Source organism: Polyodon spathula, chromosome 21 (genome assembly GCF_017654505.1).
Source record: "Polyodon spathula isolate WHYD16114869_AA chromosome 21, ASM1765450v1, whole genome shotgun sequence".
Taxonomy (NCBI): domain Eukaryota; kingdom Metazoa; phylum Chordata; class Actinopteri; order Acipenseriformes; family Polyodontidae; genus Polyodon; species Polyodon spathula.
The window spans coordinates 10,438,402-10,465,468 of NC_054554.1; the positions used below are offsets into that span (position 1 = coordinate 10,438,402).

At 38.3% G+C, this 27,067-nt stretch overlaps 1 protein-coding gene across 4 annotated transcripts in view; it reads right to left on the reverse strand.

Annotated features, from left to right (window-relative positions):
* Window positions 1-26,690, reverse strand: part of ndrg4 (NDRG family member 4) — a 44,955-nt gene extending 18,265 nt beyond the window's left edge. Inside the window, exons 1-4 of one of the 4 annotated variants that reach the window (XM_041221971.1) lie at window positions 26,527-26,690; window positions 19,872-19,957; window positions 16,141-16,185; window positions 4,028-4,133 (exon numbers count right to left, since the gene is read on the reverse strand). In XM_041221971.1, coding sequence (XP_041077905.1) covers window positions 4,028-4,133; window positions 16,141-16,185; window positions 19,872-19,940 — 220 coding nt within the window. In that variant the 5' untranslated portion in view covers window positions 19,941-19,957; window positions 26,527-26,690. Of the gene's footprint in view, window positions 1-4,027; window positions 4,134-5,569; window positions 5,793-16,140; window positions 16,186-19,871; window positions 19,958-26,526 lie in introns of those variants that run through there. The other 3 variants (XM_041221972.1, XM_041221973.1, XM_041221974.1) reach the window with 3 other exon arrangements.
* Between the last annotated feature and the right edge of the window lie 377 nt (window positions 26,691-27,067).

Genomic DNA, 27,067 nt, shown 5'->3' on the forward strand with positions numbered 1-27,067 from the left:
GGCAGTGGGCTAATGAATCGAATGTGGCTTTGTAATCGTTCATGTTTTTCTGAATGCATATATAGGTATTTTATTTAGTTTTTTGTAAGTGACAAAATCAAGCAGTTTCATTTAAGCGTAGTATATTGTGATATGATTTGCTTTATATTAATGCAGCAGGTAAACGTTCTACGGGCCTATTCATGCATTTTACTGCTAATTGGGGGGTGGGGGGGGGTGGGGGGTAGCCATCTTAATCCGACTCAAAAACTGACATACTATGCAATGTTGATTCTCTACTGATTCAATCTGTGCTATAATAACTATAATGAAAATGATTCTGCATTTGATAACACTGCTCAATGGGTGTTACCATGGTAACAGAATATTGCACATTGAACATGACAAATGACAAAAGTGTTGAACATTTAATGAATGCCTTAAAGATTCAAGTATTTTAATGCATTTCCAACAATAAAACTGTTTAAATGTTGCATGTGTTGTAGGCAATGAAAAGCAATGTTTTGGGTTTTTTTGTTGTTTTTTTCTGAGAACGCCTCATTAGTAATCGCTTGCATTTGGCACAATCTGAAGCAAAGTCCTTCAAAAGACCTTTACTAAGCTGCACAAGCTGTAGCGCATTGATCTCCCTTGTGCTGGTGCGGTATATTTCTTTTCTTTAATTGAGTGTCAAATCGGTGTAGCTGGTTCTTAAATCACTCATTACTGACATTGTAATGGGGAGAATGACCTTTCCAACTCTACTGAAGAACTGGGTGGATTTATAAACTTGGGCTTGGGGTGTGTAACAAGTCACAAATGCAATAACAGGGTTGTTCCCCAGAATGAAATGCAGTGTCAACTAATGTAGTAGAAAAAGGATGTGCTTGCAGAGAGAGGAGTACAGATCAGACAGCTACAGATAAAGCAGACAGGACCTCTGTTGAGATAGCTGCATGTAACAAATATTGATATTTACTTTTGTGCATTTGTTTAAATATATTATTATTTATATATATTTTTTTTTCTCCAGCTATTGTGTTATAGCTAACTTGTTGCTTGTTATTTATCCAGATTGCTATTTCATTTTTACTTAATTCACACATTGTGACTGAAATTGACTTGCAAATGTTAATGGAAGTCACAAAAAATACTAAACCCTTCCCATCCTAAATCACTGGTTTCATTCATCACTCTGTGCCTCAGCTAACTGGTTTGTTTCTTAAACAGAAATGGATTGTTAAGAGTTTCTTTTGGCAAGTTATCATAATAGAGTATTAATATATACTGTAAGTAAATATATAAGCGTTGTATATTGGCATGACTATTAGATCCCTGTTGCTGGTTTATGCATTCATACAGCTGATAATTAAAACAGACTGTATGTATGTATGTATGTATGCATGCATGAATGAATGTATGTACATATTTATATATATATATGAATGTGTGTGTGTTGAAGATAATTACACAGGGTAAGTATAAGCACTAATATTAAAGGCAATCTTCTTTAGCAGCAGTAAACTGCATCTGATGTGCGCAAGGACTAACCTACATTGCAAAACCTCAAGTAAGTGGCCAATAAATAAACACAAGAGCTACATATTTATATAGAAACACATGAAAGAATTGTTTTAAGAATTTATAAACTCCTTTATAACAATGGGAAATAGAAACACACACACACACACACACACACACACACACACACACACACACACACACACACACACACACACACACACACACACACACACACACACACACACACACACACACAATTGCAGATTTTCATTAAAAAAGTGTTCCTCCACAACGCTATTAATAGATGGGCATAATTTTTTGCAAGTTAACTGGTTTGTCTTATGGGCAAACAGGAGCAGTGTAAAATCTCTAATCTTGAAATAAAACAGGTAACTGTGTTTTAATGCGTGATATTGCTTTGTTCATAGCTGTCTGCTTGTGACCACTGATGTACATTGCAACCAACTAGGAAAATAATTCACAAAACCCATGCGCAGTCAAAATGCATACAAGGCAAGATTGAAAATGCTGAGCCATCTACACTGCTGCTGGCTTTGTTCAATGTTTCATCCCATTACAAATATCTTGTGCAAGAACATGCAGGGACCCTAATATCCACACACACCAGCATAACAATCATAGAGTTAGCATACTCTAGATAGGGTCTATTCCTGCCCTTCTTCATTGGTTAGTGTGCATGTTGCTAATTTAAACATGTATATAAAAGACATGTATTTGTTCCTCTGGGGAATCACTAGACAGACCTGCTTGCCTCATAAGTAACCTGTTTCCTTCCCAACTCACTGCAAAACAGTGTAAATGCCCTAGTCACCCGTTCCTTAAATCTCCCTGTGCAAAACTGGCCTTTTTTTGATCCCTGAGCTACTGCCTTGTCTAAGCCTGATTGATTACTCTAGTGGTGCTGCTCTATGAATATTAATGGAAGACTTAACTCTGTCAGTGCTAGAGCTGTATTTTTCTGCTTATACATCGCACAAACAGAATGTGTTTTTGATCTAGATGTTTTACGAGCTTGCACACAAAAATGCAGGTGACAGCATGGCGTTGTGGAGTTAACCCTCTCTGTATTGGAGGTTTTTGCAAACAAAGAAACACAAGTGGCATGTTAATTGTCTTTCTTTTTTTATCTTTTTTTTGTTGACTCATTTATAAGGAGCACAGCATCATGGCACAATGGTAGCAATTATCTACTGATGCCAGAGGCAGCTTTATAAGCACCATTTTGTGCATTTTACAGCCATGCAGCATGTCATTATAGGCAGTGCAGGAAAACCGCAATCCAGATGCTTTTCAGATGATGTACAGTACCATGCATTTAATAGTCTTTTTTTAGTGTTTTATTTTACAGAAATAATGTTCCAAGGACAATGCATCATCTATTTCTAATAGACCCAGTTTACAAATGTAAGGGACAAAGTCAACTTTGTGAGACAGTAGGATGTTGAGCTATGAATTCAGGGATCTAGCATCATTGAACCCTTCTGATTTACAGCAAGACACTTTAATTCATAAAATGAGTTTTAAATCTCTGCACAATGAATCTCCCTGCCCTCAGCAGAAAAAATCAGATATCCATTTAAGCATCTGGGAGGAAAGCAGTACGCAGCAGCACGCTTTTTTAAAATATACGTGACTTCCCATGACCCACAGAAATGGATCATAAAGTCATCTTAATGGAATTTTGTTATATATACAGACAGTGGTGTAGCATTTCTCAGCCACGAGGGCTGATGCAAACAGAGGTGGGTTGAAGGTCACACAGCAATTCAGCTGAGCTGGATTGGAAACCAGGATCTACTGTCACGCCCATTAAACCAAACTGCCTCTCTGCCTATCTATCTCACTGTTTCTTCTGTAAAATATATACATATTGAGCCAGCTAGTGGACACACATCTGAATAAAGCAAACAGCAAAGAACAAATTGAAGGTCAACATTTATAGTACAGTACATCCATATATACATATATAGATACATACATACATACATATAGTGTGTATATATCTATTGCCTTCCTGAATGAATTAGTCAGCTTGCTACTCTGCTGCAATGGCATCTTTACTTTTGTGTTTCATAAATAATACATCCCCTCTTCCCAGATGTTCTTCTAGATGGATAATGGATGTTACCTCTAGACCACGGAAGAGATGACTTAGTCCTCACTGTCTCATTGCATCAACACTACACCTCCATGCATAGCCCAGTGTACTCTAACCTGGCCCTCTATCATTACATTTTTTGTAGAGATACAGCAGCTTTTGGCTTCTACTGAAACACAGTTAGATTCAAATCCAGGACTAAAGGTGGATAAGCTTTACAACCTCTAAATCTAAGCTGGTGAGTACCTAAACATGTCTGAACTAGTACTAGCACAACAAACTCAGTCAGATCTGGGTTTTAATCCTCTTATTCAGAAAGCAATTACTGCTGTTGGTGGTGTTTTCGTTAAATAATTCCTTTTAATACTGCATCACAGTAATTTCAGAAAAATAAAAAGGACTTACGATTGAGGCCCACATCGTGGTAGGTCAAGATAGCTGGGCGGTTTCCTTTCGGAGCCCCTCTGATCACAACGTGGAGCAGCCCATAGGGGGTCTCAATATCGTGTTCCTGAAACAAACAAGGTTCACTTTTAATTAAAGGATAATACTCCACCAGAGAATTTTAAGTCGCTAGTACTGACATATTTGGAGTCACAGGGAATTAAGTAGATCAAGAAATGAAGGCCCCAGTGTAGGTTTTAAAGGCAATCCGGATTTCCTCAAACAATGAAAACATTTAGAAAATCCAAAAAGTAAAAAAACACCAGTAGGAAAGTCAAATGGGAGCTTACTGTATCCTATAGATTGTGTACAAGAATAAAATACATATTCCCATGTCATAACTCAGATTTGTTCACCTATTTGAGGTATATTACTGCATTGCCTTTGAAGACTGCTATATACCTAGAGGTGTTTTTTCAAGGTCAGTGTGAGAACAGTATTACAGCGTCTCTCTGTTTCTCGCTAATAAATAATACCGGTACAGGTAATAAAATACAGATATGTAGACATTGTAATTAGGAAGCTAGAGACAGAATGATAGAGGCGGAGAGAGTCATTGAAGTCACTTCAGAGTGTGCTGAATGCCAATGCCCGAGCCTCTTATTAAGGCTGACTGGCTTCCTTCTTTTTCCAGTCAATGTTCCTCCATTAGTGCTGTGATTGGGTGCTGTGAGAAGCACACCCTGCATCCTCTGGGACACGCGCTCACACTCTGCGCTGCAGGATGGCTTTGTGGGACTGGAGTACCCCTGCTGTGTACAGGAGGCTGCCCTGCTGCTCTGGCAGTATTGATTGCAACATTAGATCCCTTTGAAAGACCACTGAACAAAGAGCAGGAAGAAGGATTTTACTAATAAGGGATTTAACTGTGGGGTCTGCTTGCATGTGTTGTACATGAAATACTTCCTGTGTAATGATATTTATTAGTTTATAAAGCAATGCTAGTCTGGGAATTCATTATTTAAATTACACACACAGTATGTACAGTACACAATTTATGCATATCATACATACTGTACTCCATACAATAGACATTGTGTAAGAAGAAAGCTGCATATAGCCACAGAGATTGTCTTGTAATGATATCACAATAAATAAATGAATCCATCAGCATCAATACAATGCAGATCCTCAATGACATTCACATCTGCCCATCCCTGCCTGATACATTCCTACGCTCTCCTCACCAGTCAAGTCACTTCATTAGGACCAGCTGCAATGCACTTCAGCTCATTGTATCAATGGCACGGTGAAATGTGCAAACGACCTTTTCACCTTGCTTCTTGTCCCCTTTCCTTTGATTTCTTTAGTAATACATAATATATAATGTTGTATACGTAGATAAATACATAGTCCTGTAGGACTGAAAATACAAGTCAATGTTGAGATCTAAATTTATTGAAAAGCAACAATAAAAAAAAAAACCTTCCCTCTGTCTTACAGTCTGACACACAAGCACAACTCATCATCCATCACACGGTGCCCTGCCTCCAGAACACTCACCCCATCCCAGCACTCAGGCATCTTGAGACTGCGCTGCTTCTTGCTATGATAACAATGAGAATTAAATACTGGTCCAATCAGCTGCTCACAATGGGTCCCTGGTTTGGAGGAGAGAGCTGGCTGTACTCCTCTCCTTCTCTCTTCTCTCTGAGTGTGATGGTGCAGGATCTGCAGTGCCTCTTCCCCCTCCCTCTCTTTATAAACCCCCCACAACACCCAGCCTACTCAAGGTAGCCGCCATCACTGTTCTGTGTACACAGGCAGTCAATTAGAAAGCAGTTCCACTGGGCTCTAATTGGCTGTCTTGTCAGCCCCAATCTCCCCTCCTCTCTCTTTCTCTCCCCTCAAGTCTCAGTGTTTGAGCTCCTTGTCTGGTTCTGCTTGCCTGGTTCTGCAGACTCTGTCCTTAAGACAGGACACATCAGGAATTCACAATCAGCAGCTCTTCACCTTTGGGACGGCATGGGTGTTCTTCTGCCTGTATGTATGGTGCAGGGATTGTTGTCTCTCTGTCTGTCTGCTATCCAAGTGGATGATTCTGTGGAGGCTTGTGTTTATGTCAATGCATGCGCAATGGAAGGGGTCGTTTAGCACTTCCTTGTATTCCTTTTGAACGTGTGTGGGTGTATGCAATTTAAGACCTCTTGTTTGTGTGTTAAATAACCCCCAAAAACACACAAAATTAGGCCATCAGTGGCACTGTGTGCTACGAAAAAATCCATGATATGCTTATGCATCATTGTGTCCCTCTGTGCCCATGTCTGAATGATAACACAAATGTATGTGTAATACATGTACTTATATTTCTGAAAGGAGTAACATGGCTTTATATTGCATGTGCTTTGGAATGTGCCTGTGTAGGAAGCGGTGGCATGTGTGTGTGTATGTGACTGTACATCCAGATTTATTATGTAAGTGAGTATGTATGTATTTCGTTAATCATCTGTGGTTGCACGTAGATGTTGTTTCTGCACACATTTGCCAATTTATGCAATCAATAAAAGCAGTGATTTTATCACAGTGTTTACACCAAAACCACATTATGAAGGTATAGAGCAGATATCACGGTGATAAGTCATCTTTCACACCTTTTCAGTAAAGAGTGACTATTTCCAGCACAGTTTAGGATATTATTCCACCAATTATATTATTTTCCAAGAACACCTTTTGTACATTATATCATAACACATTTATATCCTGTCATGCCACACATTTCGTTGTTATAATGCTATTATTGAACAACATTACTAGTAATCAGTGGCATACTCTAAGGCCCAAATTTATAAAGGGGAAAAACTGACTGCGAAAAACCACATAATGTGTGTGTTCATTATGGCTGCACTCAGCATCAAAATAACGACCTATTTTATAAGACTAATTAGGTGAAGCAGACGATTCTGCAAGCAAAGAATTTAAATACCCCTAGGGTGACCAGATAGCAAGAGTGAAAAACACTTTCAGTTGGTGAGGGGAGGAAAGAAACCTTGTGAACTACTGTACAAATGTGATGCAAACTACGTATCTTTCTTCCGTAGATAAGCTTTTTTTTTTATTCCTTCCTGTGTGCATTGCACTTAGGCAAAAACTAAAATATAATAAAAAAAAAAACTCCAAAGCGGTTAACTTTCTTGTTTACTGTTCAGATGACAACAGTGTTTTAATCAGCCTATCATTGCGCCTGTACGGGCTTTTTTGTGACCTGTGCTGTTTAGATTTAGACTGCTAAAATCTAGTTTTCACCATTAGATGTAAAATGCCAAGGATTGAAGATATTTCCCAAATAAACTGTAGATTCAGATGGAGTTAATTGTTTTGCACATCTTGTAATGTGACAAAAACACAATTGATCGCTATAACTTCAGAATCACACATTAAACAAAAGGCTACTACAGAGGCTGCTGAACAGAACGTAAAACAAACAACAGCTTTCAGCAAACAAACTGGAAAGTCAGCGCTGACAAAAAAGTATTCCTGTGTTGGTTGTACTCAAGTTAAATCAGCACTACCACTACAATCAAGCACAGCTACCTCCGTTCAAACTACTTGCTGTTTACTTTTTAAAAGCCGTTAGAATTTTAGACCCAAATAGGCACGTTTTCTTTCTTTTGACTCGGTACTGATAAAATAAATTCCTGGATGGGACAAATAACATGACAACGAACGTAGTGCATATATGGACTTTATTAAAGAATGCCAGATACCTTTGGGTAACTGAGTTTTGGGACTGTTTCTAACTGATGTCCACATCTGTATAACTTGGCAATGCTTTGCCTTACACTTCCAGTCAATTCAGTGGATGCAGATGTGCAGTCTCAATGTATGGGCAAATCCACACCAGACAGAGAATGTTAGCAGCAACTGTTGGGAGATGTTGCACACTTTCCGTTTAACAAATTACAGTTTTAGAAAAGAAGCAAGTACCGTTATTTTTAGGGTTTGACAGTGCTCTGAAATGTTAGGTGTGTTTAATGTTTAAACAGGTCTGCGAAATTTCTGTGAAATCCTAATCATAACAGCAGCTACATATATGAAATTTTCCAACAAGAAAATATAAATTTCACATTTTATGCAGGTGTTTTCAATGTTTAGTCTAAAAATCAGGACAAAGCCCCTAATAGCGGGATGATCACGATTTTACCGGGACGTCTAGTCACCCTAAATACCCCTCACCTCAATTAGCAATGAAGAATTATACACCTCTCCCAATAAATAGTGGGTTTGGGTCAACCCTGCGTGTGTAGACTACACATTCCAAAAGAAAATTAATGGCACACAAAGACCTCAGCCTGGTACTAGCCATGGTGATGAGGATGCTCGGAAACAAAAACTAAAATTTACCAATATGGAATTGGAGATTTTGGTACAAGCAGTACTTGTAACACAACATGTGTTACAAGCTCGAAATACATCACCAGGACAAATGAATAAAATATGGAATGTGTGGTGGCTTCTTAATAAACAAATGTATCACTTCAGAGTTTGTAATTTAGGTTGCTTATACATTACAACACATCATCCAGTTACCGTGCTTTGCATATTACTTCAGCTTCTTATTTCGTATAGACTAATTCCAGGCTGTAACAGGGCGAGATCTGTGCTGGCTATCTGACGTATGAATGATCCTGTAGGGAAGGGGTTGGGAGCCTGTAAGATCCGTCTGTCGATCATGGCGATGACACAGAGAGGTTGGGTGAGGGTGTGTTCTCTCCCTCTCTCTGAGTGGTCGGGAGGCGGGTCTTTGGGGGGGGGGGGGGGTAATGGGGGGGAGTGGTGCCTGACCTATAAAAACTGTGCTTTGTTGTTCCTCAGCTGTGCCCATCTAGGAAGAACAATTGTGACAGCCCTGGTCAGGAAGGACTGGCGAAACAAAAAGGGACAGGCGAACAAGGTTGAGGAAGACAGCCAAACCAGAGAAAAGAAACAAAGAAAAAGAATTACGTTACCCGAATCGGGAAATATGTAGCTAGCAGTGAAACCCTGGGCAACCCCATAGAGTATAGTATGGGAATAGCAAAGTGCAGGCTGACGACCCGAGTCATGCGGGTAGCGATGGTGGGGGAACCCTGCAAGAGCAGAACCTTTTATTTGTACTTTTGTTATTGTGTTTTATTTTCTTTTTTACTTTCTCTCTTTTGTTTTGTTTTGTCTTTTCTTAATCTCCTTCACCGTTCTTATAATAATGCCTACATTCTAGAAGTAAAGACTGTCGTTAGAACCTTGCTTTGCCACTGTGGGGAGACCTTTTTGAGGTGCTTCTAAGAACCTTTTTTTTTTACATAGATTTTATATTCTCTATTTGCAGGCTTTCTTTTTTGTCATGTCAGCTATGAAACATGTATTGAAAACTGGAGTTTGCAAAACGATACGGTACCGGTATTATAAACCGCAATTTACAAACTGACTTGATCAGAAGGGTTAAAAATTAGCTCTTTGCAAAATGTTATTAAATGTTTCTTTGTCCTTGAAAACGATCTCCTTCTTGCCTTTTATATAGCCTACTGTCTACTGCAGCAAATTAATGCCTGCCTTTCTTCTTAAAATAATCACGCAAATACGAGGCCCGGAATTACCGGCAGCTTTAATAAATTAGACAGAATATTTAATAGACCTCATTTGCAAAATCCCCTCCCAATTTTAGTGGTTTCATTTAGAAATGACCCGGAATTACATATGCATAGACAGAATTACATATGCATCAAGGGCTAAAGTGCACTGAGACATTGCCCGTGCAAATCATGTCTTAATTGCATGTTTATGATATTGTGTATGTTTTTTAAATCCCATCCAAGAATTCAGAACCCTGAGCACCCGTTATACAGTCTTAAAACATGCGCAATCCTTTTATCAATATGGGTCTCAGTGTTCTAAAAACTTCAACATTAGAGGTTAAGTAGCTTTTTAAATCAATTTATAAAGACACAATGCAACCACCTCCTGCTGTTATATCTTAATTGTATTATCAATATCTGTGCGTTTTTCAAATAACATTTCTCTAGAACTGATGTTAGATTTGATTTCAGAGCTGCACTGCAATAACCTTCAATATCACATTCATATTCAACAGCGTTTTTTCTTTATCCAAGCTCAATATTGAGTTGGATGTGTGGTTTTTGTAGGTAACATTGACAGTTGGTAATAGGTGTGTAAAATAAGAGCCCTTAAGAGAATCTTAGCCCTTAAGAAAAACTCTCAGGTACTTGATGCACACATTTACTTTGGTGTTAATAACAAACACCCACTGTTCTTATCAACACCTTGTAAATGAACAGCCACGTGACCTGCTATGTTCGTAGCTACTGCACATTTTCTGCAACACATTTAAAAATAGCCCTGTATGGGTACATACGTATGTGTTTGTGTGCTTGTATTTTACAATTAAGCAGCATGATTGGTTTCACTGTAACTTTCAAACTTGATTTTCCTATCCAAAGTGGGGGAAGCAGAATCTGCATTTAGCTTGATAAATGTGTAATGAATGTAGTTTATCTGTACACTATTGGAATGACACTAAATAAACTTAGATAAATGCAAAAATAATCAACTTTGAAAAAATTATAAAATATGAATGCAAACCATAATTGCCATGCTGAGTGTGAGAATGTTTGGTTTCGATTTTTCTTTTATGGACTCTAGTGTTTAGGGTTTGGTTTAACAAAGGGAGAGGCAAGTACATGAAAAAATGTCAATGTTCTTACCCCAATGCTCATGTGTTATGATATATTGTACAGTATATGTTCCATGATATCAAGTAACACCAAAATATAGGTGTATGTATATGCAACTTACTACAGTATATTGTTCAAGATAAATTATCAGTGTGTCTTTTATAATATTATTTTTTTCATTTCAGTGAAAACCATAATTAGCAGCAGTGCCTGGACCCTGAATAGATAGGAGGGTATCAGGTTAAAGCTAAAACTTGAGTAACTCAATCAATGCCTTTGTGTATTGTTCATAAAGAAGTATACTATTAATGTTGTCAGCATTTTCAATATCACACACATGTACAATACCAATGCACTTTTCCTTTATGCAGGATTTATATTTTTCTGGATTTATAGCTTTTGCAAACAGGTCCTGCATACTGCACAGGAGACCTGCTGTTGTACTGATGTTTTGTTCAAGACACTGCATATGAAACATAATGTATTTTCATCAGGGTTTATGTGAATGCTTGCATGTGTATGCTGTATGGGAATAACTAAATGGTTTATTATTAGTATATCTAAAGCAAAGTCTGATTCAGAAATTGAAGTGAAGAGATTGGTACTTCCAAATACAATTCAGCTCATCCTACAGTAAGCTCAGCAGCACATAATCTTATGAGTCTCCTGAGAGCTCTGAGAGGCGTGACGCATTTATTTCCCTACAAAGAGAAAAATACCTGAGATGACTTGAAAGAGAGATATTTACTATCAGAGAAGTGCTGTGAAAGCACTTTAAAGACAGTGCAGATCCGCAAGTAAAACTTCTATGCAAAGAGAGTGGTGAAGGCATGGAATGGGTTATCAAGCCACACTGTTGTTTTTTAATCTTTGGGGTCCTTTAATTAGTGAAGAGGAAATGGATACATTCAAGCAGTTATTTGAAGACTCAGTTTCTTGGGTTTTGAGCACTTGAGTAGATTTTGAACTGCATAAACCAGCTGGTGGGAACATAACAACAAACTTGTGCATCAGCCAAAACCCCAAGTACAAAGTCTATTAATTCCCCCAAAGGCATTTCTGTCTAACTAAAGTGTAATAGGGTTACCCTGGCTAGAACTCTTTTTTCCCCCAAGTATCTCATCCCTGCTTTAAAGCATTAATGCCACTGCAGTCCAATATTAGGAGAATAATACACATGCATCCTAAAAGGACATGTGCTGAAAGAAAAGTGACCAGACTATTTCTTTCTTTAATCCCTTGCATCCTATCTGAAGTGGTTTAGTTGTACAGATTTGATAGGGACCACCACCTAAGCACAATCGTAGTGAATGGTGGTTACAGGAGAACGCCTCAGGAAATGGAACCAAGACGCTAGAGATTGTAAAGGTGTTATTTGCTCCTAGTAGCACAGATGTGTAGACAACTCTGAATGATTGTGCTCCCTCTCAGTATGTGTTACAGTAGCTCAATTAATAAGGCACCACAGAATTAACTCCAGAACAATTTAATTGCCCTTAGTGTAATTGTGTCATAGATCCTAAGCAGTTGTTATTTATTTATAAGCTGCAAATTATGTTTGACATTTTACATAAAAAAAAAAACATAAATTCTTACTTTTAGGTTACATATTAATAATTATAATGAGGGCAGGAGATAGGAGAGCCCATTGAAAAATGTAAAATCCACACAGCATATAATTCTCTCTTAAGCTTTCCAAATCCTCTCTATTTCTCTCTCTGAGGGAAAGAGATTAATACTTGTGAACTGAATGAAGTCCCCATAATCACACTAGCATGGCCTATCTTCCACAGCTGTACAGACACCAGAAGGCAGCAAGACTGTCTTTTTGAGGATTAGTGGAACATGTGAATTAACCGATAAAACACCCGTTCCAAAAAAAATTGAAATCGGTGTATAGCCAATAAACACCGGAAAACACCGGAAAAACTGTGGAAATGGTTAATCAATTCATGTTGACTTTATCCTTTTCTCATTAAAAAATAAAATCTACTACAAAAATAACAATAAATACATTTGCTGGGTAATGCCCCACCTTCCTGACTTGTATCTATTATTGATTTATTCTGAATACTTTAAACTACTGAGTGATGCACATTCCTACATTTCTACTGGAGACTGCTGGTGAGATTTAAAATGAGATTACTATCAGGAATGGAGGTTTGTTAGAGGGAATTAAAGCTGCATTACAGTTAAGATACAGAGGATTTAGAAGTGTAGTGAAATGTAAAAAAATGCCTACACACAAAAACCCCAGACGAATGTGCCCGTGACCATAGGGATTTCGTTGTGGAAGACAGCAAAGGAAAGAAGGTACAACAATAGTGCGCAAGTACTGTCGAGTTACTATGCATATCAAGCATTCTGAAAAGTAACTAAAAACAGTAACGTCATACAGTATGTCAAAAACAAAAGACCCGAAAAAAAAAACATAAAACTTGAAAATAGCTAAAAATCAGCACCGAAAAATACAATTAATAAAAACAGAAGCCTGTAAAATTTGAAACAATTGCCGGTCTCCAATTCTCGTCAGGTCACTATTAAGCACCTGGGCTTCTGGGAAATATGGTAAATAGACGCTGGTCTCTTTTAAACGCCGGGTTTTAAATAATAATGTAATGCGTGTCATACTGAATGTTCCAGTCAATACACACATGGCCGTACAGAGCTTACCAATTTGTTTTTCAACAGCGATGGAGAGACCCTGAGGCTCAGGAGGAATGACTGAATTTAACTTATTTTAAGGTACACTTAATGCACCCAGTTTTTTTTGTGACATTAATCATTTTAAAAACCAGTTGTGAAGCTTTTTTAAGCGTGCTGAAAGTAAGTAAAAATATGTGTTAAATGTCCAGTTGGTTGATTTGGTATACTGGTGTAATCAAGGAAACTAGACAAGAAGGGGTGATGGATACCATATTTCATCACAAAAAAATTCAGTAGCATAATTAAACCTTCATGCTAAATTTTTCATAATGAAACCATTTTACCTTATCAAAAAGTTTTTGTGTTTTGGTACTTTCCTGTTTTTTTTTTTTTTTGTTTGTTTGTTTTTTTGTTTTGGAATGACCTGCTACTTGAGCAGTGCTTTAGGACTGATGAAAATCAACCAGAAAACTCTCCTCTATATTGTATGCTGGTACACGTGTATCCTTGTTGGCAGGCACCATGGTCCCTGTAGAGCATTATTCCCCTGAGTGCAGTACAGAACCAAAACCAGAGGACAGAGTTGGAAATTAAGTGGAGATGGACTTAGGACAGAGAGTGGTGAGGGTATGGAATGGGCTACCTAGTCACATTGTTGAGGCAGAGTCACTTACATCCTTTAGGACCCAACTTGACAAAGTTTTGAGATCAATCAGAGACTAGGAACCAGTCAAGCTTAGATTAACAAATGGCTTCTTCTTGTTTGGGAATGTTTGTATGTTCTAAAGCTTTAAAACAACTTGTGCCTTTAGTTGATTTTTTATCCTTGTACTGTGTTTATTTTAATACGTGTTAGTGACACCAATCTAAGAATTAAGCAATGCAGTATACATGCATGTATTTTACTGGCAAATTGAGGAAATCCTCTCAAATTGTGGGACAAGACTGAAGATTGAGTTCATCAACAATGATTAACTATTATAATATTAACTATATAGTAACCCTTTAGTTTGTGACTTGTAAAAGTTCTAGATTTTAAGTAGAAATACTTTAAAGGGCTTAGGGCTTCCAGTACCTATACTAGAATCAGCAGTATATTACCGGGTAATGTACAGTGTTAGTGGGGTGAATAGCAGCCTAATCTAAAATATATCTGCCCCTAGCAACATACTGTAACATTTTCAAAAGCCCTTGACGAGCCACATAACAGAGTGAAAATTATTAATATACTGAAATCAACACAGATTGAACAAAAGGAGGTTTTGAGTGCTAAATTGGTTTTATTAGCTTCAAGTGCATTAGAGTTCAGAGGCACAGGGCAGTGTTGACTGAAACCAGCATGTCTGTTTGAAAAGAGCCACAAGACTCAATTTCCTGATGAGAGTGGCTGTCTAATTTCTCTTTGCTTTCAAATCTTTGTCTGCAGTCCTGAGCTGGTAGGAGCATAGCTCAATCTCCTTCCTCCAAAGGCAGATTTCAAGAACAAAATCCAAGGCACTATATTCACATGACAGGATCCCCAATCCTCATTCAAATAATACAGCACCGCAGGCAGTTCCTCTGTAGTCTGACATATAAAAACATCAGCAGTGATGATAGGAAGACAAAGTGGGCTAAGAGATGTTATTAAATCTTGCCAATATTTTATTCAATCCATACACTTGAACCAGTACCAAAATTATTGGGTAAATTTTATTTTTATTAATGAAATACCTACTGTCTGCAGAAAAAGTTCTGTACATATGTATGCGGACGACACTGTGGATGATTAGCGCTCTGACAGCTTCCATGATTTAACTAAGACACAGCAGAATTACTTTTTGGAAGTTCAAGATTGGTTTGATAAAAATGGTTTGATTTTAAATGATTTTTTTTTTTTTTTTTTTTTTTTTTTAATCATGTTATTTTATTATTGTACTTGTAATAATACACCTTTGGAGACAGTTGATACTTTTAAATACTAAGGTGTCAATATTGATACAACTCTTGCATTTGAAAAACACATAAAAGAAATATGCAGGAAGACTGGGAGAAAACTTAGATTGTTGCATGGCCAGCATCATTGCTTACATTTTACATCAAGGTTTAAATGAGCTGAGCAACTTTTGTTTCCTGTTCTGGACAATAATGATGTGATTTATATGACTGCTAGTAAGGAGTCGCTGAAGAAGATGAATACAATGTATAACACGATTTGTAGATTTGTTCTTCAGAGTACTCCTTTAGAACATCACTGTACCTTGTATTCCAAGTTAAACTTGTTGTCACCTGATAATAGAAGGATCTTTCACTGGAATCAGATTCTTTGTAAAGGGGTGTTTAACAAACTGCATGTTTATTTGAGTAATCTTTTCCAGGAGTTTACCTGTGATTACAGCTTATGAAATGGTTGTTGAAAATACTGTGCTACTGGAAGGAAGTCTTTTGCTTTTGCTGCAGTTTCTGCTTGGAATACATTGCCGATAGGACTTAGATCAGAGACTTCCCATCGTCAATTTAAAAATGTGTTGTTCCACTATCTGAAGAAGCCCTGTGTTTGTGTATGATGTGCACAGTTTTAAATTTGTATTCTGTCTCTTTTATGGGATTGTAATTTGCTGATGGACGCCGTTGTAAACGAGCTAATTATAGATCATATGTCTTTTTTCCACAAAAAAAAAAAGTTTGACACCCACTCATTAGGACTCAGTTTTAAAACCCTTGTGTTAAACTGCTTACTGAGATATCAAAATGAAGTTGAGTTTAAAATGGGTTAATTACCTTCCAGTCTGTGTCAACAACTGGGAGGAAAGCATCACAGTTTTCCTAAAAGTAAAAAAAAAGGAAATGTGTTAACATTTTAAAGAGGCAGCATTTTACTGTGTTTAAAATGTTTGCTCAATCAGCCTGAGAATGCTTTATATTAACGCAGCGTGTTCCAACTTTAATACAGCTTCTTTCAAGGATAGAAGTACTTCTTTATGTTACCATCGGTCCAGCATAAACATTTGTTGTAGAAACCCATAAAGCAGTTCAAATAAAAAAGCACTTCTGCTAGAGTTTTGCTTACTTATTATGTGCATGACCACCTCTTACACTCATTAACTTCTCATTTTATACTGTGCATTGCACATAATTAATTGCCTCATTAACCATCCCTGCATTCCTCAATGAAACCAACAAACCCAAAGATATGATAAATTGTTTAGTAATATATATTATATATATATATATATATATATAATATATATATATATATATATATATATATATATATATATATAAAAGGTTGTCTTATTACGTACACGAATTGAGTTACGTTTGGTTTAATCACTGTTTTTGTATCTTTTGCAACCAATGCCAGGTCCAAATAAGGGCTACAGGTGCTGTATTACAGACACAGTCCTGCAGACTTTAGAGGCAGTTTGCCACATTGCCATTCTCATTTGTGAGAAATGTATGTATTTCAGGATGCACCTTTGCCACAGACATCTTAGGATATGTGTATATTAATGACTACAGTTAAACAAATCATATTAGGAAATATATTAAAAACAACTCATAAAAGTTAAAGGGAAATATAGCAAATGTAATTTGAAGCCATTTACTCTTTATGTTCAAAACATTATTCATATATAGTAAAACATTTTTTTTGTTTGTATGATCCATTAAAATGCAATACTGGAGCAACTTAGCCCAGTCAACAAAATCAATGTTAACATTATAAATAGGTAAGATTAAGGTGATACTATAAATAAAATGACATTTGAAGATACTCTTTAAAGGTTTTAGTTCAGGATTTACAGAGAGGATCATTGTGCATTGAGACACCCACCGATGAAAACCTGCGGATATGCTTTAACTGAGTTTTTGGAGAGAGATGGTCAATTCTGGTCAATGTTATTATGATGCTATACATTCAGACAACTATTTATAAAAACTATTCTATAAATGGATGAGTACGTGGGTGATAATACCTAAAGCCAATTCAATTCAGCATAAGAAATATAATAATTTATGTCTTTGAGTATATGAGTCACAAATACTGTATTTACATATCTAAAGGGAAAAAAAACATCCTGGATTTTGATAATTAAGTAAATCACATCATCAAGATGTGGTAAAATCTAATTAATTACAGTTATAACAAGGCAAAAACTCTCTAAAAAAACTGCTGGTTCTATTTGAAAGCATTGTATACTAGTAGTGTTGATTTCATCATATTCTTTCTTTTAAGATTTAGTCTAAAATTAGTGTTGTCATGGCAACTGTATATGCCCTATACATTCATAGTGCAAAGTCAGTTGGAGAGGAGCCAAGTGTTAAATTCCAAAAAGGTTTTTAAAGTCGTTTATTGTTAATGCCGTATTAAGTTCAGTTTTTATTTATAGTGTTGTTAGATGAGCTAATGTTTTTTCCTGCTTTCACAAGCAAGTGTGCAAAAGAAAACAACACTGGAAGAGGTATTTTGGTATTTTTTTTCACAAGTTTTCTGATTTCAAAACTCAACTATAGCCGCTGTTGTTAAAGGTCTGGCTTCTAATTGGGTCAGTATCTTGGGGCTGGTTGAAATAGGATATAGCTGAAGTCCTCACTATTCAGAATTACACTATTTTGTTTAAATATTGATGCAGCAGCCCTACACATGTTCTCTCTCTCTCTCTCTCTCTCTCTCTCTCTCTCTCTCTCTCTCTCTCTCTCTCTCTCTCTCTCTCTCTCTCTCTCTCTCTCTCTCTCTCTCTCTCTCTCTCTCTCTCCTCAGAGTTATTATGCAGCCCAGCAACAATTAAACAAACTCTCCGCACATGTGACTTGTACCCATGGGAAACAGTACATTTTAGTTCCTTCTGCTGTTCTCAGTGTGAGTTTTAATTAATTTATGAGGTGGTGAATAATCTGGCACAGCTTTGTACTATGGGACTGCCATCCTCTGCTACAAGATGCTGTAATTAAAAACAGTCCCTGGAGATGCTGAGAATATGACTCACTCTGAAAGGGTGCTCAGAAAAGGTCACATCAATTATTGAGCTGTGACAGTCAGCTGTAACCTCCAGACTTGAATCTTACAGCACGCCTGAACTGGAACCAGTGTGCCCCCTCTTGGAAAGGGGTAGTAGCTATTGACATGCAAATTCACCTCCAGACATCAAATCAAGTCACTAGTGAGGGAGGAGCTGTGAGTTGGCTCTCAATAGAGAATACTCAGATCATGCTGGTCAATCTGATCTGCAGTTTTCATGGGAGAATGGGGGAAGCACATAGTCCTCCTCCACTCCTAAACTCCCCCCATATTTTGTACTTTGCTGAACTTCCCTGCAGCTCCTCGCTATCATCAATCAGGGGTGCAAATGTGCAACTAGATTCTAGCGCCAGGGTACCTCATATAGCGCCAGCAACATCCAGTAGACATGTGAATTTATTTAGTTTTTTATTCCTTGGCAACCACAGATGTGGATGGCTTCTTATTGGGTCTGGACTACTCTCATGTCTTACCCACTCTCCTCCACAAAACACTCTTTAGCACTAATCATGGGGTACAGTATATAAGTTAAATCAGGTATAGTTGAATATGTTATGGAGTCTATGAAACTAGCCAGGGAAGTTCTAGGTCCTGCAGAAACAAAAGGCAATGATAGTGTTAATTGATTTAAAACCTGAATCTTGTAGTCACACGGCTCTCTTCTTGATGAAAATAGGCTGCTCTACACATGGTGTAAAAACAGCTTGACGTGATTGTATAATGCTGTGTGTACGTGCTTTCTGCATTTGTTTTCACAACTCTCCAGCGGCAGTATAATAAAAACCATCAATAAATCATTAGCACAAAAACAACCATGCCTACTTATTGTCCTGGTAAACAGGAGCAAATCATTAACGGCAGTCTCTTCTCATCAGGTACCCATGAGCACCGACTAACAGGATTATGAGAAACAAGAATACTGCACAGTATGTTCCAGCATATACAGAAACTGAAATTACATATCTATGAGGTTTTTGGTGCCTTGTGGTAGCAAATGAGCCCAATTTGAGTCAAATGTTGAAAGTGTTACAGCCAATCCTGACCCCTGCTGGTCAAACGAGGTAGTGGAATATAGGCACAATTAACCACCATACATGACCTTTCTGTACAGTGCTTATGTACCTTGCCTGGTTGTCAATTAGCAAACATATTCAGACTAGAGAGTGAAGGATACTGCAACCTAATTTCAGTGGCTTTCCAGATTATGTGCAGAATGTCAAACAAAACTAAGACATTTACAGCATTAAGTGGGTAAAGGTGAGCTAGTGGCTAGTCCCAAGAGTCTGGAAGGTAGTGTAGTCCGTTGGTTAGAGCTGAGGATGGGAGGCAGTGTGGCCTAGTGGTTCAAGCTGATGGACAGGGAAGCAGCGTGGTCGAGTTATTAAAAATGAGTGCCTCACCCTCCCATTAAGATGTATACCATGATTTTCTTCTAACCAAGTCACCATCTTGCTGGACTAGTCCTGCGTACCCCAGACCATTACGTACTCACCATCTCAGTGTCCTGGCCTCGCAGCAGGGGCTTCTCCTCGGTGAATCGTAGCTCCTTGATCCCAGCCATCCTCTCACAGAGCAGGTCTGAGGACAGACAGAGGAGAGAGGAGACAGTGTTGGGTGACTGCTTTGAAATTGTTGGTTATTATTAATGTCAAGTACTCAAATACATTCACAGATAGTTAAAAATGGAAAGAAGACTTTAAAGTGACTGTGGCAAACCAATTCTTTAAGTGCAGCAGCAGCACAGTACCATAGGGACATTGTGGAGCAACCAGACTAATCCTAGTTACGAGGACAAGGTGAAAGAACTGAATCTAATCAGCCTAGAAAAAAGAAGAATTGGGTGTAAGTGATTGTGTTTAAAATCTTAAAAGGAGGTGACTTTTTTTTTCAGTAATCACCAGTTATTTTATTATTTTGTCCCAATTCAGCCTATCCAATGATTTTTATCTCAGCTCACTGCTACCACCCCCGCGCTGACTCAGGAGCGGTGCATCCATTCAGAGTGTCTTTACCAGATGCTCCACTCGGGAGCATGGGAGTTGACATAGTTAAGCCTAAGCAATACTTTAAGTGCAGCACAGAAACCAGGACCAGAGGAGGCCGGAGTGTATTTCCTTATGTTCTTATAGTCTAATCCCATAAATCTAGCCTGCTGCGCACTTCCATTCACTATATAGGTCTCAAGTGTGCAATTAGAAACTCACATTATAGCAAACATGTATTTTCATATTAAAACATATGGGAATCAAATAAGGTTCATGGTTGCGAAGCACGTCAGCATTTATGTTTGTATTTGATAAGCATTTTCTTATTCTGAAAAACACAGTTAGCAAGTATTCTGTTTTGTTCTGTGCAGTTAGTGTTGCATGCACTGTGATGCTGCTACTTGGCAGAATTAGGTTGTGTCTTTGAACTAGTACAGTGAAGAGAGAAGCAGTACTGCTAGCTCTGCATTCTAAAACTGTAACACCTGTGTCTAAGAAAGTAAAAAGAATATTGAATGCAGAAATCTGGGGCATTGTTGTGTGCACTTCATGAACCCAGCCGGCACCTCCAAAGAATAAACCTACGCTTGTCTGAAATTCCCAGGTTTTTTATAATGACTATAAGGTCATCTAAAAACAGGTAGACTTTTCTTGTTTCTGCATCATTGTATTGAGTGAGCTCCAAGAAGCTTTTTGGACTCTACACAATTCTGTGCTTCCTGGGAGTTTTGATTTTCTTATTTTTTGTTGTTGTTGTAAATGTGAAAACATTTTCTGCTCCTTTTTTCCCACTTGCAAGTATTGCATTCTGTTTGTGTGGACCCCAGCATCAAGCACACACACACACACACACACACACACACACTTATCTATCCCTCTGTGTAAAGTGTGGTACATTTCTTCCAACAAAAGTTGCCATAGCAACAGCTCTGCCCATAATAGCCAGCCAGGCACCAGCAGTTCAGTGTGTAATTTGGGAAAAAAGCAACCTTCTCTCTCTCCTCCTGTCTTCCTGGCTTTTGTCTTTTCACTTTCCCCTTTCCCCTCTTCACACTTGCTCCAGTTCATGACTTTCCGTTGCCTTTTTTTGTTTTACTGATATAGCTTTCAGTGTAGAAGGGTATAAGCTACAGTGTTTATAGTGCTGGGACGCAGTGTGCAGGGTAGTGGGTTTCAGTAGCTCAGTGGTTGCAGGGCAAGGGTGTGGAAGATAGTGGGTAAAGTTATACAGGGATTACATTATAGTTTAAAGTTTATAGTTTAAAGTTTAAAGCTACACACAACACAATACAACACACAGTTCTGTAGTTAACCCAGTTTTTGCAAAACAAAAACTGGGTTAAATATAAATCATTAAAAAGTAATTTGGGTTCTCTGGAAAAAACAGATGAGAGTGGAATCAACTGTGACACAAAATCGATGGGGCTGTACTTGCCTGAAGGAATTTAAATAGGGATGACATAATATTATTATAATGCAAAATTGATTGCAATGGAAGTACCAGCCATGCTTCTGGTAGTGCTCATGGCTGTTTATAGAGACAGCTTTCAATCCGCACAGTAAATGGTTTCCAGCTGTTGAATGTTACACAGAGCTGCTACTTCTCTTATTTGTTAAATGCATCGATGAGGTCTTTACAGATCTGCAGGTCAGGAAGGCGCACACAGACTTTGACCACCCTCCTGTTCAGTGGCACATAGACCTTGACACATAAGCATCAAACTTTCCCTCTCCTGGTCAGTGAGGGACACATAGACCAGGACCTACTCCCTTGCTGGTCAGTAATACTCTCTTTCCACTGGCACACGGCGCAGATAGTTTTCTACTGGCTATTTGTCGATTCGAGCGGGAACCAAACCGGGAAACTCTGGCCTCACAACACGTCTGAATCTGGCCCAGAGCACGGTTAATGATTTTTGTCATTATGTTGCATCAGTCAGTACACTCGTATCTTGCTTGCCAGATCCAAATTACCACCCTCTCCGAGAATGAATTCTCCTTGAGTAATCAGCCCGTCACTACATTTCAGTTATATTCAGTAATATACGAAGAATGAAAACAAAGAAAAACACAGCCATAACCTCTACTCAACTTTCACAGCACCTCGTAATACCACATCATCTACATGCTTCACATCAGTTGCATGGCTCAAGCTCTGCAGTGGAAAAACAACCAAGCTCGGCACGGCCCTGGCCTGTCTCGGTTGTACAGTGGAAACGAGGTATTAAGGTATTAGGGACACATAGACATTGAACTCTCTCCCTCCTGGTCAGTGAAGGATGCATAGACCCCGACCTACCTCTCTCTGGTCAGTAAGGGACTCATAGGCTTAGATCCAGCCTTAGACATAGACTAGGCCTCTCCCGACAAAGACACAACCCACACCAAAGAAAACCCCTTTAACTCTCTGAATTAAACAACTCAGAAGTGTTTCAGACATTTCCTTCCCAAAAGGCAAGTTTTTCTTCAGAAGCAAAGAAATGTTTATGTCAGAGTGACCACCACCAAGGGGAATCAGTGGGGAGCTGAAATGCAGAGGAGGAATCCAGCAGAGGTATTACATAAGCAAGCCTGCAGCAGTCCTCACCCAGGGCTTTCTGTTCAATTCAGCCCCCTGGGAGTCATGGGAAGTGGTAGCAACAGCACTCAATCAAACTCAGTAATAATCTTAAACTTAATAGATGGTATTCTGAGAATGCTACTATAATGTGACAAACATGACTCTGTACGGTTCATTGCACGTGGTGGTAGCAAAAAATGAAAACTAGGAGAATTTTCTTGTTTCTGAATTAAGTACAGCAGCCATACAACTAATTGTATCTCAATAGGAACACTCAGCAACCTCACTTGGTTGAGGGGAAGGGCAGCGAGCAGGTGGGCGGGTCTCGACCGAGTGTCCATCAGCATAAAAACATCCGGTGGGGATCGCTCTGGGCGACTGCATCGCCTTGCTACAGAGGGGAGCTGTGTATACTTAGGAGGAGAGCATCCACTCTGCAGGAACTACAGCTATGCAACCCTGAAACTGTGAAGGCAATGCCCAGCCAAGGCTGTATGAAGCAGCAGGAGTCGTTGTATGAATACCGGCTCATAAGTAAGTTAGTTTAGGGAATTGTGATCCCAAGTAACGTACAGTGAGGGTTACGTAGTGTAACAGGTTCCTGGAGTGGGACGCCTCATTTATAAGGCTAGCGCTCGCCCTGTGTGGCACCTTTTATTTGTAGTTTTTGTACTGTGTTTTATTTTGCCTTTTGTACAGCTTGCTGTATGTGTCCTCTGTGCGTTACTATGGCTGGTAACGTCACATGACCCCTTTGTTTGTTTATTTACTTTCTTTTGTATTAATAAATCCTGCGCCCCTGTGCTGGCCTTTCAGCTCCACTTCCCATGTCTCTCTGTATTGCCGAAGCAGCGGCTACCCACACACGTGACAAGAGCACCCTGTCACACAGGCCTTTTCTGACACTTTCAAGACACAAACTATTTTCAGTTCTGACTGATGTAAATAAACGTGATGAAACATTTTTCACCTCATAAACTTGTAAAACTATTGTTATTCTGAGCTCTTTTACCATGATATATAGTCTTTTTGAGTTTGTCTGCATAGATTCAACATATCTCCAGTCATGCACATAGAAATGTCATAAACATAAATTCTGTAAGACAGTCCCTTGAGCAAACCTTACTGTGTGTATTTCAAATATGCAGCTGAACATCCCATCCATTTTACTGTTACTACTGATATGAGTACAGTTTCACATTTTTGTGGAAAGCAAGGGAGATTGTTGGATGAGTATGTAAATGTAAGTCCTTTAATTGCCTTTCCTATTTTGTCAGAAATAATCATTGTCATTCACTGAAAGAATGGATTTTATGAGAGCAGGGCTCGAGCATCTATGTGAAGTGTTTTGTCAGTAAGCAGTGGTTTTAGAACAAGTGTCATTAATTAGTGCTTAATTTTCCGTTCCATCAGTGAGTAATAACAAAAATGTTTGATCTCCATAGAGAACAATAGTAGAGTCGTGTCCAGTTATTGTATAATAACAGATAGTGTACAGACCCAAGTGTTCATTATTGTTAAGTAGAGCCGAGAGTAGTTTCAGTTTTGAACAGTTTTGTATCTATACCCAATGAGAGGGCATTTTGGTGACCATTTGTGTTGCATTTCTTGAAAATCTGAATGGTCTATTTTCTGTGTTCTAAATTCTTGGAATATCATCTAAAATGATTTCTGTTATTCCCCCAACCATCACCTTTTTTTTTTTACAAAGATTACATATTACTTTACTAGGACCCTGTAGGCCTACTGACAACACTTGAGGAATGGGGGTATCAGTATAGAAAAGCCAATTGAAAAGACAGGCCGTCTCTCACTGATGAGAAATCCATGGTCATGCAGCTTGATGCCAGACACAGGCTAATTAAAACAGACAGTTCAAGTACAAGAAACCCCAGGATGTGACTCCCAAATAACAGTCACACTCCAGGCTGGATTGCATAACATTGGGGGACACATTTATGTATGAAATCAGCAGTATCAATGTGCAGCAATCAAAAGGTTCCCTTTCTTTTAGGTTTTTGTTCCCTATCCAGCTTCTTCATGAAAGAACTATTGGACACATGCTGGTAAGCGCTTTTGGTATACAGTGCTCTAATAAGAGAAAATCATCTATTAATACTACAAAACTAGAAATAAACTAATAACAAATTAGTACATAAGAGTCTCTAAAAAAGCAAGAGTTGTTTAAATGTCAGTTGCTGTGCTTCAATAGGTGTTTTCAGGATAAAAGTAAATGGTTTTGTGAATTTCCCTCTAATGTTCCTCCATACAGAAATGTCTGTACAGAGTGCAGAATGGAAGTTTAACTCTACTAAATAACATATATTTTACAGGTTAAAAAAAGGATTGGTGTCAGACTTTTTTTGAATTTTAATTAATACCGGCTGTAATGGGATAAATAAACCATGTGTATTCATTCATTTAAAAATAATAATCAGTGAAACACTACAACCCAGTGAAGGTGTAGTCTTTGACTGTTTGGGAATGGCTGCTAGCAGAGCTACTACAAAAATGCCAGCTGACATGGTTGCTTTGGATAACCATGGAGAAACCCCAAACTGTTGGCTTTCAAGTGACTTCTTATAACTACTGGCCTTGATTGGATAGCTTTTTACAAACATGAAATAGTCATATTAGCAGAAGTTAAAAAAAAAATGGGTGAGGCATAATAAATTTTATTTATTTAAAAAAAAAAAAAAACACAATGCTGAGAATGTAAGCACTTAGCGCGCCAAGTATTTGGGACAGCATGACACGTCTCCTCGTAAAAATCAATGTACATATTCTCAGTTTATTTATTTCAAACATTTTTTATAAATATGCCCAAACACCTAGCACTCTTTAGTAAAACAACTGCATAGAATACAGAAAGTAGGACAGCATTCTTTATTATCAAGGGCTCTAATGCAGGGTGTTCTTGGACTAGAGTCTGTCACTGTGCTGTCACATGTCATCCTGCAGCTCTGTTATTAAAGGGATGCCGATGGAATCTCAGCACTGAGCCAAGCTGCCTTCCTAGTGCTATGCAGCAGAGTGTACTCAAAGCAGGCAATAACTCATTTCTCAACCCGCCCTCTACAAACTTAAAGGAAACAGAAGGGATATATTTAATTTGTTTTCCTTATGTGTGGCATTCAAAAACAGCAATAGTTACACATTACACATATGTTTTGTAGTCCTGGATGCTATAAGAATTTGCCCATCTCTACTATGTTTTTATATGGGTAGACAAACTACAGTATATTGGAAATAATATTTATGTCATCAGATAGTGGGGTAAGAGTATTTAAACCATCTACCCTTTTCATTGTGATTGTCAACGCAGGCGCTGCTACAGTGCGTTGTCATGCCTTTATTTTACCAATCAGTCTGCCAGTGCAGACAGATTATGGTGCCACAGCTAGACCCCTGTTAATAAGAACCTGTACGTGCCACTCCTAAAACCGTTCCAGACAGGAGCCTTCCATGAGAGATCACAGCAGGTTCTGCTAAAAATGGGCTCCATATTAAAAAGGTACAGCTCTAACATACATATGTATACACCACCTCCAATATCTAACACCTCTTTCTAGACAGCTAAACAGACACTGTAGGTTTCTTACCTGTGATGTTGTTTAGGTTTCTCTTGGCTCTCAGCGTCTTGTCTCTCTCTATCTCTCAGGGATAGATGTGTTTAGATATCCGCTCGCACAGAGAGTAAGGGTAATAAACAGATACACGTGTGAGGTGGTGCAACATGAATCTGACGAGTCTGAGATCTCCCCTCCCCTGTCAGAGTGAGGCAGGGAGAGAGAGGCAGAGGGAGAAGGAGACAGGGAGGGAGGGCTGTCGATTTACATGGCAAGAGCCCCACTGCATCAGACGGTGAAAGCTGGCCCTGAATTCAAACTCACTGTCAACAGAAAGCTGCATGAAAAGGACACCCACACATATATTCAATATTATATGTATGTATTTTTTTATTTATCTGTAATTCTAACACAACAAAGTGCTTGATTGGTATAGTTTATGATCCACGTCTTTTTTTTTTTAAAGACCTGTTGGTGTTATAAATCAATATATATTTTTTAAATCTGTGTTTCAGAAAAAAGCGTTTAAAGCAAATATAATATATTTAAAACATTAGCAGCATCCATCACAACA